At 38.8% G+C, this 14,501-nt stretch overlaps 1 protein-coding gene across 1 annotated transcript in view; it reads left to right on the forward strand.

Moving 5' to 3' along the window:
- The window catches only part of IL1RAPL2 (interleukin 1 receptor accessory protein like 2), a 583,567-nt gene that overhangs the window by 137,755 nt on the left and 431,311 nt on the right, over positions 1-14,501 (forward strand). Inside the window, exon 3 of the mRNA XM_056809854.1 lies at positions 6,909-7,095. Coding sequence (XP_056665832.1) covers positions 6,909-7,095 — 187 coding nt within the window. The remainder of the gene's footprint in view (positions 1-6,908; positions 7,096-14,501) is intronic.

A 14,501-nucleotide genomic window follows, 5' to 3' on the forward strand; every position in this document is an offset into this window, starting at 1 on the left:
AGCCTTCCAAAAAGAGAAAGGGGATTTCTCAGACCCCTTCATATGAGAATATCACACACAAGACTCTTATCATGGGGAGGAACAGCATCAGTCAGTCAACAAACGTTAAATGCTTGCTATGTGCCTTGTACAGTTCTAAGTTCTGGTGATACAAAGAGCATTGCAGAGCAGTCCCTACCCTCAAGGAACTTCCAGTCTACTGGGAAAGACAATACATACACACACACATATACACATACACATACACATACACATATACACAAGACATTTAAAAATCAAATCCATATCTACCCTGTAGAATAAGAGACTTATCCCCCCAGGGCTAAACCCTAGGGGAAACAAATGCTCTGTACCTTTTACTCCTCTATTATTGGGTATGACTCAACGTGAGTCTAATGGAATTGGAGAGGGGGAAGGGGAAGAGTGGCCTGTCTTTAGTCCCAGATGAATTTCCTTTCTTAAGGAAATCCAAACTGCTAAGTGGCACTGAGTCTGTAAGTTGGTAGGTAGGGATCTGCTAGAGAGGGAACAGAAGTCAATTGAGGATTTCTGTTCTGCTGTGGGCCCTTGGCATTTTCAGGTTCTTCTTATGGAGTTGAATAAATAAAGACCTCCTTGTGTCCTCTGTGTGCATGTGTATGTATTTTTTTTGTACATACACATACACATACAACCTGAGTGCTTACAAAAGATCTGTGGGGGGCTTTGTTCAAGATGAAACATAGTTTTTAGCTATTTATATATTTTACTGACTAGGTAGTACATTGGATAAAGCAAAAAGCCTGGTGTCCAGAAGGCCTGAATTCAAATGTGGTCTCAGCTACTTACTTAGTAGATGTGTGACCCAGAGCAAGTCCCTTAACCCTGTTTGCCTCAATTTCCTCTTTTGTAAAATGAGCTGAAAGAAATGACCAACCACTCCCATATATTTGCCAAGAAAAATACCAAATGGAGTCACCAAGAGTTGGACACAACTGAAACAATTGAGCCACAACAAAATTTTACCAAAGTGAACTCTGGATGGAAGAGAAATAGAAATGCCAGCATGAGGCCCATTGGAACTGTTAGGTATTACAGAGATTGGGTACAGTAGGACTCCTAAGCAGTATCTAAGCCTGGAAGGCCAGACCTTATTCGAGAGAAATAAAAGCAGTGATACGTGAGACTTTTTATACATATGTACTGTGAACCTTAAAAATTCTCAGACCCTACTTCATAAGGTTGGATTGTGAACCTTAAAAATTCCCCATTGGGACCATTTCCCCACTTTGAACAATGAAGGAACTTAGATCCGGAATGTGAGACCTGTACTCCACCCGTACTTAAGCCTGCTTTAGGGGAAGAAATTCCTTGCTGAACAATGAAAGATGCTTAAACCCATACTTATAGTAGGACAAAAGTTCTTAAGCTATACCTATTTTGGGTTTATTGAATAATTGAGACAAAAGGGTGCTAAGTACCTATAAAGGTCAGACAACTGGTGAACTTACAAGGAGCAAAGAGGTGAAAACTTACTCAGAGATTCTAGTCTACTCAGGTGTGAATTACTCATAAAGATTAGTCTACTCAGGTGTGAACTAAGAATGGTCTGTCCTTTGAAAAATGTCTACTGTGATTGGTAGATATAAGGACTTAGGGGAGGTGACATAGGAGAAAATGCCCTTTAAATAGGAGCTCAGATTCATTCAGATGGTGCATTCAGATTGAGGATTGGGCTGGTGGAGGCAGCTGAGATGATGCTGGCCTGGTGTCACTAGAATCCTTGCTTGGACACATCTTGTGGTGAATGATTAAGGACTGACTGATCTTTCTCTTAAGGGCTTAGGCCTGGGTTGGCCAGGGCTGCCCTGGGCTGGCCTATCCTTTTCTTATTATTCCCCTTTTTCTCTCTTTCTCTCCTTTTCTTTAATTCCTCATTTGTATTAATTAAAATCTCTATAAAACCCAGCTATTTTGGGTTTATTGAATAATTGGGAATATTTCCCTGGCGACCACCTTATATTTGATTTAAAAACAAAACACTGTAGTGAAAACATATTTCCTGCGGTCACAACTTACTCATACACTCTTATATCTATCACAATTTATATCTTCCACTATTTTAACTCACTACAGTTTAAGGCCTTCAGCCATTTTAACTATTACAGTACTTAAAATAGTATATTTTCCTGTGTGTAAATACAAGAGCCAGGGGGAAAGATATGGTGATAAATGCCTGACCAAGGATCCACACAAGGAGAAATGGGAGCACTATTGTTGCTATAGACCAACCGTGCAGAGGGAGGAAGTAAGTAAAGACTGTAAGAACCAGATCCAAAGTTAATTGAACATAATGATATTGGTGTCTGGTTCATGTAGGTAGGATATGATGCAGGTAGGATTTTAGTGGAGGTGGGAGGGGAGGTACTTAAATTGTCAAAAATATGCTGATAACTATTTCTCTGCAAAATCCAGAACCACTAATCAGTCTGTGATTTCCCTTAATTACAATGTTATCTTTCAGAAGATAAGGGAGAATCCTGGATTTGCTATAACTCATTCTCTTACCTTGCAAATATTATTTCTCATACCTGGTCCTCAGTTTCTCCATCTGTATAATTAGGATTGTCCTCTTCCCCCTCTAATGACATCAGCATGGACAAGATGTAAAAGTATTGAGAAAGGCTAAGTTCACTGAATAAATGTCTGGCAATTTGCCTGGGTTCTCAAAGAGGTATTTTGTTCCCATCAAGCTATACTAAGAAATAAGCAGGAACAAGCCCTGATCTTGCTCACTAGCCCATCTAGCTCCTCAACCTTACACAGCTCTAATTGTATCTAATGAAAGAAAAGGAACATTTTTAGGTCCTGGGTACAGGAAACATTTTAAATAGAACTGGCCTGGGGCACTTTTTAAAATAAAATCTAACACAAGATTGTTAGTGGGAGCTGTGCCAGGGCAAGATTTCACACACACCTTATAAAAATCAGCCTTAGTTTTTTAGCCTATCAGGCTGCCTCAGCCTTGAATTTGGCAGCATGAGCCTCAGAGCCAAGCTGGTCATTCCCTTCTCCTGAGGAGGTCACCATCAGCTAAATAGACCTGGGACTCCTTGTGGGCTGACACAATCAACTAGACATAGGAAGTGGACCAGGGATGAAAGAAACAAGGGTTGGGCACTGAGTAGAGAAGGATTGTGGATTAGACTTCAATTGATCTCAGAGAAAAAAGGAATCCCCTGGAATTTATTGTTGGTGGGGACAACATGTCCAAAAAATTCCACTTAAAAAAAAAAACTTGCTACACACATGACCTTGAGCAAATTTCTTTTTTTTTTAAACCCTCACCTTCTGTCTTGGAGTCAATACTGTGTATTGGCTCCAAGGCAGAAGAGTGGTAAGGGCTAGGCAATGGGGGTCAAGTGACTTGCCCAGGGTCACAAGGCTGGGAAGTGTCTGAGGCCAAAGTTGAACCCAGGACCTCCCATCTCTAGGCTTGGCTCTCAATCCACTTAGCTACCCAGCTGCCCTCCTTGAGCAAATTTCTTAATTCTCAGCCACAGTTTCCTCATATGTAAAATGGGTATAATAATGTTTATAGCATTTACCACACGGTTATTGTAGTAATCAAATAACACATACAATAGGTAGCTATGGAAATTATGTAATTATAGGAAATCCACCATCTTGCAAAGCATCTCATTCTATATAAAGATCAGTGTTTACTCATATATATTAAGCTAAAAATGTTGTCTTTCATTTCCTTCCAATTCTCCTAGTTTTCTTCTTTGTCGCCAAGTCTCATTCTTTCTCCTTATGCTCACACATCAGATATTTGAACACAACTAAATATATACTTCCCCCAAAGGGTTCCCTCTTCAGTCACTAAGTCATTTAATTTTTCTCAAGTGCCTACTATGTGCAGGCACAGGATTCATATCCTGAGTTGCTTCAGCCAGGCCCCCCATAAGACATACTTTCCAATCTTGCCCCTATCCTTGACAGCCCCTCTCAGAAAATGTCATTCCTAGAACCGAACCCCAAATCCCAGACATAGCTGGGCCAAGGCAGAGGAAAGTTGATTTCCACCTCAGAAGAATAGCATTTCTGATATTAAAGAGTCATCTGAACTCAAAGAAGAATTTCCTCGTGTCAGAGATGGAGAATTTTCTGTCAGACCCTCTACTAAGTGCTAGAAATAAAAATAGAAGCAAAATCACAGTCTTTGTCCTCAAATATTTTCAATTTGAATGGAATTGGGGTGGGGGAACAACCCAAAAGGCACCTGAAGAATAGGGACAGAAGAGGCCTTCCTACTTAGGGGCATGGTAGCAAAGTTAAGAGTCAGAAACAAAGCTTGAGTTCCTTAACCAAAATGTAGATTACATTCACCAGTGGGAGAAAGGAGGTATAGGGATAGAAGGATGATCTATGGCAGTGATTACTAATCTTTTAGAGGGGCAGGTGACATGAGAAATGTCCTCAGCTACATGTGGAGAGGCACAGGGAAGCTGCTTGGCCCTGCATTCTTCTGGCTTTCTAGTAATGAGCTGGCAAACTCTGTGCTGGAGTGACAGTGCATGTGCCCACAGAGAGGGCTCTGTGTGCCCCCTCTTGCACATGTGCCACAGGTTCACCACCACAGTTCTAGAGGAAGAAGAACTCTTATTCACTAAGCAGTCATACAAACTCACTTAAAGACCTCTGCTTAAAGTCCACTAAATGACAAACTCTGCCTCTTGACCCAGACTATTCCATTTTGGTACAACTCCCATTATTAGGGACTTTTGAATTAAATAAAATCTAAATTTGACATTTTGCAAGCTTTTGCCCATTCTTGCTAGCTCTGCCTTTTGGGATCAAATAGAGAAAGAAAATTGCCTCTTCTGAAACTATCATCTCCATTTGCTGCCCTCCCCCCCCCCATTCCTTTATTTTTCAGATTAAATATTTTCATTTCTTTCAACTGATGTTCATATATCCTAAACCTAAGTCTGGCACCATCATGGGTGCCCCATTGGATGCACTCTAGCTTATTGATGTTCTTCTTATAATTTTACATCTAGAAATAAGCACAGTTACCCACACACACACACACTTGGGGCCCAACCATGCAAGATTATTGTCTCTTGCTTGAGTAACTTCTGATAGATCCTTTCTGGCCAGTTTTGTCCCAGCATTACTTAAATGATAGTTTTTGTCCTTGTCCTTTTTCCAGAGTAGACTTCAACTTGATAGTAAGCTCTGTTAAGCCAGTGACCATCTTATAGAACCCCTTTCTCCCAACTAGAACAACTGTTCACTGGTTTTCCATCTATTAGAATTCAAGTTCTTTTCCAAAATAATTAGGGATAGATTAAAGCAGACCCCTTAAAATGGAATATGTGATGACTAAGTAGTAAATCATCCAGATCTATGAAGTTTTTGAAGAGAATGGAAGTCAACATACATTGTTGTTTTCCACTGACTTCTTCCTGGCCATGTGTCTACCCTGTGTTTTCTATGAGTTTGTATTTTGCTTTTTATTTCTAATACTTGTATGTAATTTTCTCATACTATTTCCTGGTATTCTATCTTTTAAAAAAATTCTTTATGTTGTGATGGAAAACTTGCTCTAAGATAATCTCTGTATATTGTCTTTGAGGACAGTTTTTTTTTATTCTTCTAATCTTGTTTTTTCAATTTTGTTTGGGCATTTTTTCTCCCACTCTTCTGTTTTTGAGTTCTGAGTCTACCATTCACACTTTTTCAGAGACTCTCTCATTATTTGTTCTACATTCTCTATTCCCTTGCTTACATTTTTTTCTTTGACAGCTTTAATTTATTTCCTAATTTCATTATATTTTCAATTACTTCATTGTTCTTTTGTACCATTCTAGAAGTTCTGAAGGTTTTTGCAGTTCTTTATGTATGATTGCTGGCAGTTTCTTTGTAGTAGATAAAGTGATTTCTCTTTAATTTGTGTTTTTTTGAGGAGACTGCTTTTAATCCATGCTATTTATTATATTTGATTCTTGCCTTCATGGTCTACTCATTCAAAAATTTTTATTTCCCCTTTTTTTCTCAGAAAAATGCCCAACTTTTCCATTTACAACTTTCCTTCTGAAATTCAGAGCATCTTAACTCCCTCCCTCCCCACCATATGCCTTCCCAACCAGTGTACCATATTTACAATAATTAAAACATCACCAGGAAAATAATTTTCTGCCACCTATTTGCTGTTGATTACTCTCATTTTATTCTCTTTGGTACATTATTACCATTTTGAGGTAAATGGAGTCAACTGGTCTTAGACCTGACATATCACTCATGCTCTTTCCAGTAGGGTTGGAGCAAGTTCTTTTCCATCTAATAATAGCTAATAACAATATCTATCTTTTATATAGTGTTTACTATATGCCAGGCATCGTGCTAAGCACTTTATCAGTATTATCTTATTTGATCCTCATAACAACTTTGAATTTGAAGTCAGATCTTCCTGACTCCAAGGCCCTTACTCTGTTCCTCAGGTCCCCTGATCTTTTCTGTACCAATTACTGGAGCTGGGCATATACCTAAGCCACTGTCTATTCCAGAGGTTTAGCATCTGGTTTCATTGGGCCTGGAGCAGTCAGCCATAAAGTAGGGTCAAATAGACCAGTAATTCAACTTTCTATCTCCTGTTGGTAAGAATTTCCTTCTAGGTAGTTTCCCCTTTACATTTGTTTCTATAGTTGTTGTTTTGATTCCTTTCTTTGGTATATTTCTCATTGTTTTGTCATAGTTAGGTGGGGGAAGTGGATAGACCAGACTTTACATACCATCTCTTGTTGCAAATCCCTCCTCGGTAAAATCTTTTATGGGAGCATCAGTCTTCTCAAATTAGAAATCAGAGAAATGAAGGTATAAGCATCTAGTAAAGCCAATTTGCCATTTCTCTCTTCTTCCAGAAATTCAACCTATTGCATGAAGGTATCTATGTCCTTGACAGTTGCAGAGAATGAATCTGGCCTGTGCTATAATAGCCAAATCCGCTACTCAGAAAAATCTGAAGTCACCAAGAGAAAGGAGATTGTCTGTCCAGACATGGAAGATTATAAGACAGCCAACAAGGAGCCCGATGTAGTGTGGTACAAGGTAAGCCAGCAGGACACAGGGGAAAGGGAAAATTTGTTATTAATGTTGTTCTAAAATTTGGCATGTTCTTAGGAGCCACCATTTTTTTCTGTCCATCCCTTTGATAAGTAACAATGACCCTTTTTCTGACCTATTACCACTAAGGTAGTGATCATCATCATCACCACCATTTGATAATTTGAAAAATACTTTATAGTTAATAGCTAATAATAACTAAGAACCAACATGTAGTATTTACTATGTGCCAGGCACTGGGCTAAGTGCTTTATACTCATCTGATTTATTAGAACATCCCTAGCAGTTTATTGCTATTATCTGCATTTCATAGATTCTGTAACTCAAAGAGGTTAAGTGACTTTCCCAGGTTCACTTAGCTAGTAAGTGACCAAGACTGGATTTTAACTCAGTTCTTCCTGACTCCAGGCCTGGTGCTCTAGGTACCTCCTAGTTGCCCTTTATATTACTATATTATATTAATTATTGCTAAAACTAATTAATTATTACTAAATTATGTTAATATGTTCATATATATAAATATCAGTTGATCCTTACAACAACCCTATGAGTTAGAAACCATTATTATTCCCATTTTACAGAAGAGAAAATAGACTAAGGGAGATCAAGTGACTTGTTCAAGGTCATACATATATCTGGTATACATCTCAGGCAAGATTTGAACTCAAGGTCGTCTCGACTTCAATTTCAGCACTCTATTCACCAAACTGCCTGATAAAGAAATCCCAAACTTGGCACAATGAATGGGCTTAGAAGGGTTTTGCTTTGGACAAGACAAGAAACAAGAGCAAAAACATTATGTGGGCTCAGGCTCAGTACCAGTACTCATGCTGCTGAGGCCCACTCGGGCATTCTTTATAGGCTTCACTGTGAAAGCTACTACCCAAAAGTCAGGAGATACCCATATACCTTAAGAGTAGAGGGTGTAACCCACACTCCCTTCCATAATGGCAAAGCTCAATGGCAAAGTACAACAAGCAAGGCCTACCCTATACACCTGCTTTGAAGTGACTTAGGATTTTGATGCCAAAGTCAGATACATTTTCATTGAAATGTCACCAGGTTATTTTTGCAGGGCTCTGGATATCCTCGCCTCCTGGGGAATATAGGCTTCTAGCTTCCTGAGCTGGCATGTGCCACACCCTTGAAATATATCAGGTCTTCCGGAGGTAGTTGGAATCATTGACAGATGGATTTCTTAGAACATATTCAGAGCCAAGACATGGGACGCCCATGTGAATGGTTGTTTAAATTTGGAAAAAGGAAAAGAGCCATCTTGGAAGCTCCCTAGGACATAGACCATGTATACTGTAGAGAGAGGCTTCTGTCCATTTAAATTTAATCCAGTCATCATGTCTGAAGTGCCTAGAAGCTGAAAGTGCTACCAGCTAAGGTGGAATCCGAAAAGGCTCTGTGGAGGAGGTGGCCCCTGAGCTTGTCCTTGAAAGGAGCTAAGAATTCTAAGCTATAGAGATGAGGAATTAGCTCATTCCAGACAGGAGATAAAGCCTGTGCAAATGTATGGAAATGGGAGATGGAATTCTCAGTCCACAGGACTTTACTTTATAATATATAGAGTTTACAAGGGGCAGCTTGGTGGCACAATGGCTAAAATCAGGCTTGGAGTCAGGAAGACCTGATTTCAAATGTGGCCTCACTTACTAGCTCTGTGCCCTTGAGAAAGTCACTTAACCCATATGCCTCAGTTTCCTCATCTGTAAAATAAGGTGGAGAAGGAAATGGCAAACCACTCCAGTATCTTTGCTAAGAAAATCTCAGATAAGGTCACCAAGAGTTGGAAATGAGTGCAAAATGACAAAACAACAATAGAGTTCACAAAGATAAGAGTGTGAAATAAAGCTTGTTATGAAGGTTATAAATAGATTGTAGAAGACCAGCTACATGTTCTTTTTTTCTAGAGGAAATTGTAAGTCACTCGGGGCTTTTGAGCAAGGGCATTACACAGTCAGACCCAGACTTTAGGAAGATTATTTTCACAGTTGTGTAGCTGATGGATAAAGGAGATTAGAAACTAGGAGGGAGGCCAATTAGTAGGCTATTACAGTAATTCAATTAATGGGATATTAGGATCTGAACTGTCTACATAAGAGGAGGAAAGGAACAAATTCCTAGGGAGGTAGAATTGGTGAGAATTTATAACTGATTAAATCTTTGGAGAGCCTCCTTCAGTGGGGACAATCCTGGTACCCTCACCAGAAAGACGAGAGTGTGGAAGACTGTTGTTTTGAGAGGAAGTTACTGAGTTCTGTTCTAGACAAAATGAATTTTCAAAATACCTAAGGGACAGATTTTGAATTCAGGAGAGAGAATGCAGCTGGCTGTGTAGATTTGAGAGTCATCTATATAAATATAACTTACCCCAAGGGAGCTGATAAAATCATCAGAAGAGGAGAAAAGAGGCCCCTGGATATAGTCTTAGAGCAGAGGTGTCAAACACACAGCCCATGGGTTGTATGTGGCATGCAATAATCCCCAGTGGGCCAGAGCCAGATGAAACCATAATTGGGAAATATTTAACAAGATAAACAAAAATACAATAAAATGAAGATAAGATGTTTTAAAACCAAGTCAGCATGAAGTCTTCAGGGATCCTTCTATATGGATATGTGTGTAGTTTTTAAATTAATTTCCAATACTACAAGAATTATATTTTTATGAAGTTTATTAATAATCACTTGAAGTGGAAGGAATAAAAAGAAAATAGTAAAAAAACCCAATTATTTACCAAAATTAAGACCACGTGACTAAGTTCTCCTTGCCTATTTAAAAAACCCACTCCACCAAAGGCCCAACAGGAAGACAAGACCCCGAGAGGTGGGACTACACCAAATTTATGTACTCCCTACATCAGCACGTAATGTGAGGAGATTAGGCTCCTGGGAATTGTAGTTTTAGGGTAACAGACTCTAATTATACAATACCCGCTGTGATCTTTTGAGAGACTAGTCTCCTCAATGGATTATTTAAACATAACTATCTTATACCTCTATGATCTTCTAACTAAAGGTGCATTCAATATTGCACTTTCTAAGAGGAAACTACAATAGTTAGAGCTAAGAGGGAAATAGAAGAGAGAGAGCAAAAACCAATGTTTGCTAGGCACATTGACAAAAAGCCAATTAGGGAGCAGTCCCCTTTGCCATAAGAGTTTACATTTAAAATAAATGCATTCAACCCCCTACAGTTAAATTTCACTACATTCCAAAGTTCATTCTGGATCTTTTGGTGCAGTATGTGGTTTCTGTAAGCATCTTCATGGCGCCTTCTCCAAGCAGTTCACTTTCTTGATTTGGGGAGGTAGTAAGTTTCTTATCCTAAAATTACTCTCAAACAAGAAAAATTTTTATAAAACTAGAATTTTATGACAAGTATACAATCCCCCCCTGAGGAGGATGTTTACCAACACACAGATCACCCAGGGATACATAGCTGAGTTATGAGGTATGTGAATCAATTTTTAAAAGGAAATCAAAAACATTAAAAAAAAACAAATAGAGGAAAAGAAAAAAATCAAAATTAAATAGTATATAAAAATTATGAGTAGGCAAGAATAAGCCTATAATAGGTCCTAGAATCAGGGACCAATGAAGTGACTTATGTCCCACAATCGGTAGGACCATTTCAACAATATTCACTTACAAAATCAGCAGCCAGGACTACAGAAAATTGCCATACTATGAAAGGCAGAAAAGGGACTAGATTTTTGTAGCAGACAGGAAATGGTATTCCCTGGTCTGGTTTTACCTTTGCTATGGGGGATAGGGAAGCCAATATTCTAGCCAAACTGAGGTACTTTTCAGAATATGGCACCAGAAAATCCTGTGTCTGGCATTGTCAAATAGCCACTTCCTTGAACCCCAAAACAAGTCCTCTGTCTTGGCGCAAATTCTCATCAATGCCACCAGGATTGGTTTGTCTCCTTGACCTTGTGCTCGTAGGCACTGTGCAGATTAACTTTGTACTTTCTTGGCACTGTATAATGGGTCTTTTGTGATTCCTTCTCCTGGAATCAGACACAATCATTAATCAAAGTCCAATAATATTTAACAATCAATGGCAGGTTTCCATAGTCTAAAGCTTTTGGGTATGCATTGATATTAGGGCTAATGGATATTTTAAACTTCTATTAGTACAATATTAAAAAAAACATTAATACTGGTAACGTGTTATAAATACAAAAATGAGAGAAAAAAGAAAACTCAAGTATCCTATTGAACATAAAAGGAAAAACAATAATAAAAAAATTTTAAATATATATATATATATATATATATTTCATAATCAGTGAAATACTGTGTTTGCGTAACAGAGGCAGAATACAAAGGTTTCTTACCCCAAAATAAGATACATTTTCTTTTTTAACTTGGCAATAATCCACAGTGTGAGTGCAAATGATTTTCACCAAGTAACAGCTTTATAAAACAGTTGTATAACAGGTAATTCACATTAAAAGAAGTACCAAAATCAGAAGAGCCCATTTAGTGACAATAGCAAACAAACCTGTCACATAGGTTTCACATGAGTCTCTATAACCACTTGCTGTGTGACATTAAAAAAAAAACAACTTTGAAGCTCATGGATACTTATCACAAGTTCTCCAGACCTAGCCAATCTTTCAACATTGCCTGAGATATTTTTAACAAAGTCTATTACTGCCATAATTCCAAAATTTGGCAGAAGAGCCCAGAAAAAAACACAAACCTCTGTACTGCTGATGAAAACGTTTTGGGTCCAAAATGTCACCCAGAATCTAGATCATTCCAGGGGAAGGGTAGAGTAAGCTGAAGAATTACAAATATAAAAAACCATTCAGAAGCCACTAGGCTTCATGCAAAATGTTTCCTCTCATGGATCATTCAGGGGTAACAGGCCCCCTAGAAAAAACTTTATCATCTCCAGATGAACCCCCCTCTTCTGTCATGAGACTGTAACTGCTGAAAAAGGCATGTCTTTATATGTCCTATCCATTGCAATGTGGAGGTGAGGGCTACAATAGTGAAAATCACTTCAGATGTCTCATCCATTACATTTTATAAATGTGGAGATGGTGAATATAATAGTGCTACAGCACTTCACTTCAGCTACTAAATGGACCCTTGCCTCTTGTTACAAACAACTCGGAGGTAGACAAATGATCAGACAGAGGTAGTGGTGCTACTGGATATCTAAAAATCATTTCTGAAGGCCCCTTAAAATCAATATAAGTACTTATAACATTAAATTCTCCAAAGGTTGTATACAGGTTGTAACCATTTGGATGGAGTCCATTCATCATCATAATGTAACAATTAACAAAGGCAAGAAGGAACAAAAGGTCATTTAGGCAATATGTGATCTCAATGGATCTAGTGACAAACCCAGCATCCACAAGGACCTATGGTTTTGCCATGGAAAAGGTTTTGTCCAAGTTGACTATAGGCTTTTACAATGGTATTTTCTCCAGCCCAGTCAAATAAATATAGTAGGACGGTGCAAATAAAAATAGTGTAACAGAGCATATAGCTAATAGCTAAAACACAGTAACTTCAAGTGACATAGTGTAACAGAATATATTAGATTAGATCAATATGTGAACTTAACAAACAAAATTAAATCTTAAAACAAACAATCAGCAAATATAATATATGTAACAGGATACAGGCACTGAATTCAAGAGTCCTGTTTTTTCCAATTCCAGTAGTTGTGTTACAGACTTCTTCACTATTTAGAGGGGAACAAAACTGAAAGAGTTAACAATGGAGTCTGAAAAGGCTAAAAATTTGCCTCCAGACTCTTTAAGGTTCCTTACTCTCCCCAGTATGATCATACATTTAAATTACTTTGGTCACACCTCTGGGGTTCCCCATACCCACATTTGTCCACAGTGTGGACAAATCCCATATTAGATATTTTGCAGAACCTGAGCAGGCCAAAATGGCAAGGGGATGTAGGGAGATGAATCTTCCCCCTGAATCTCAGGATTACTCAAGCTAATCACAAGGATCAGTGCATTGAGGAACAGTAGCAAGAGAAGATACCTCAAAACTTTGAGCTATGTGAGCTCTGTAATGTTCTCTGAAAATGGGAGCTGTTTGAGATAGGCAGGGAACTGGGTCATGCTTGCAATTCTACTTATTAAATTGGTTGCAAATCTACTTAATGTTTTGAAGAGTAACCTTCCTTCCCCTCCCTCATGGGTAAAAATGCCAAGGGCCACATGACACCTCAGTCCCTACCCCCAGAGCCAGAAGCATGGGAGCCCCCCTAGGTTAGTTTAAAATTAATCTGGGAGGTAAATGGGGGTGGGCAGCTGCTAATCTAGAGAAGCCTTTTAGGTTCAAGCTACCATAGGCTTGAGACCCACACAGCTGGGCAGTGGGGGATGGGGGGGGGAAGAGTTAAGAGGGTGGAAGCATCTACTTAGGTAAAAACCTTTAGGAGATTGATTATTGCCTAAAAGAAACACCCAGGTTCCAAGGCACTCAGCTGTTGGCAATGTAAGGGAAAGAGGTATTTAATACTTTACTAGCAACAGTAACAGCAATAGGAGGAGGAGGAATGGAGGCTACAATGGCGGGCAGGACCACCATGGCAGTGAGCAGGGAGGCAGGAGAGGCAGCAACAGGTGCCAGTAGCAAGAAGCAAGGCAGACAGGCAAAGGTACCACTACTCTTTGGAGGAGAAAGGCTAAAAAACCATGGCAGGAGAAACATGGTTTCTTTTCAAACTAATTTACTCAGAGAGAATTAAGGGTTCTAAACCCTACTACTGGTCACAATAAATGTAGGATTTAAATTAATTTCCAACACTCCAAGAGTTATATTTTTAGGAAGTTTATTAATAATCACTTGAAGTAGAAGGAATAAAAAGAAAAAAGACATTAAAAAAACGTAATTATTTAACAAAACTAAGACTATGTGACTAAGTTCTCCTTACCTGCTCCATCAAAGCCCCAACAGGAAGACAAGAGCTCAAGAGGTTGGTCTACATCAAATTTATATCCTCCCGACTTCAACACGAAACATGAGGAGAGTGGGGTGCTAGAAATTGTAGTTTTTAGGGTAACAGATTCTAATTACATACATGGCTCTCATTTTTCTTTGAGTTTGACACCACCGAATTAGAAAACACTTAGAATTGTGAGATGGAAGATGATTGACTTCTTAAGTGACATCAGATATCTTCTAGTCAAACCCCTTCGTTTTATAAGGGAAGAAGCTAAGGCTAATAATGATCTAACCTATCCATGGACACAGCAGATTCACAGACTCCAGCTGGTAGGGGCCAAAGAAATAGTCATCTACAAATAGTAAATGACTTTCCCAGAGTCACACCGTAGTTAACTTAGGTCAGTTTTCTGAAGTGTGTAATGGACTTTGTCCAAGCCCAGT

Source organism: Monodelphis domestica, chromosome X, assembly GCF_027887165.1.
Source record: "Monodelphis domestica isolate mMonDom1 chromosome X, mMonDom1.pri, whole genome shotgun sequence".
NCBI classification, from domain to species: Eukaryota; Metazoa; Chordata; class Mammalia; order Didelphimorphia; family Didelphidae; genus Monodelphis; species Monodelphis domestica.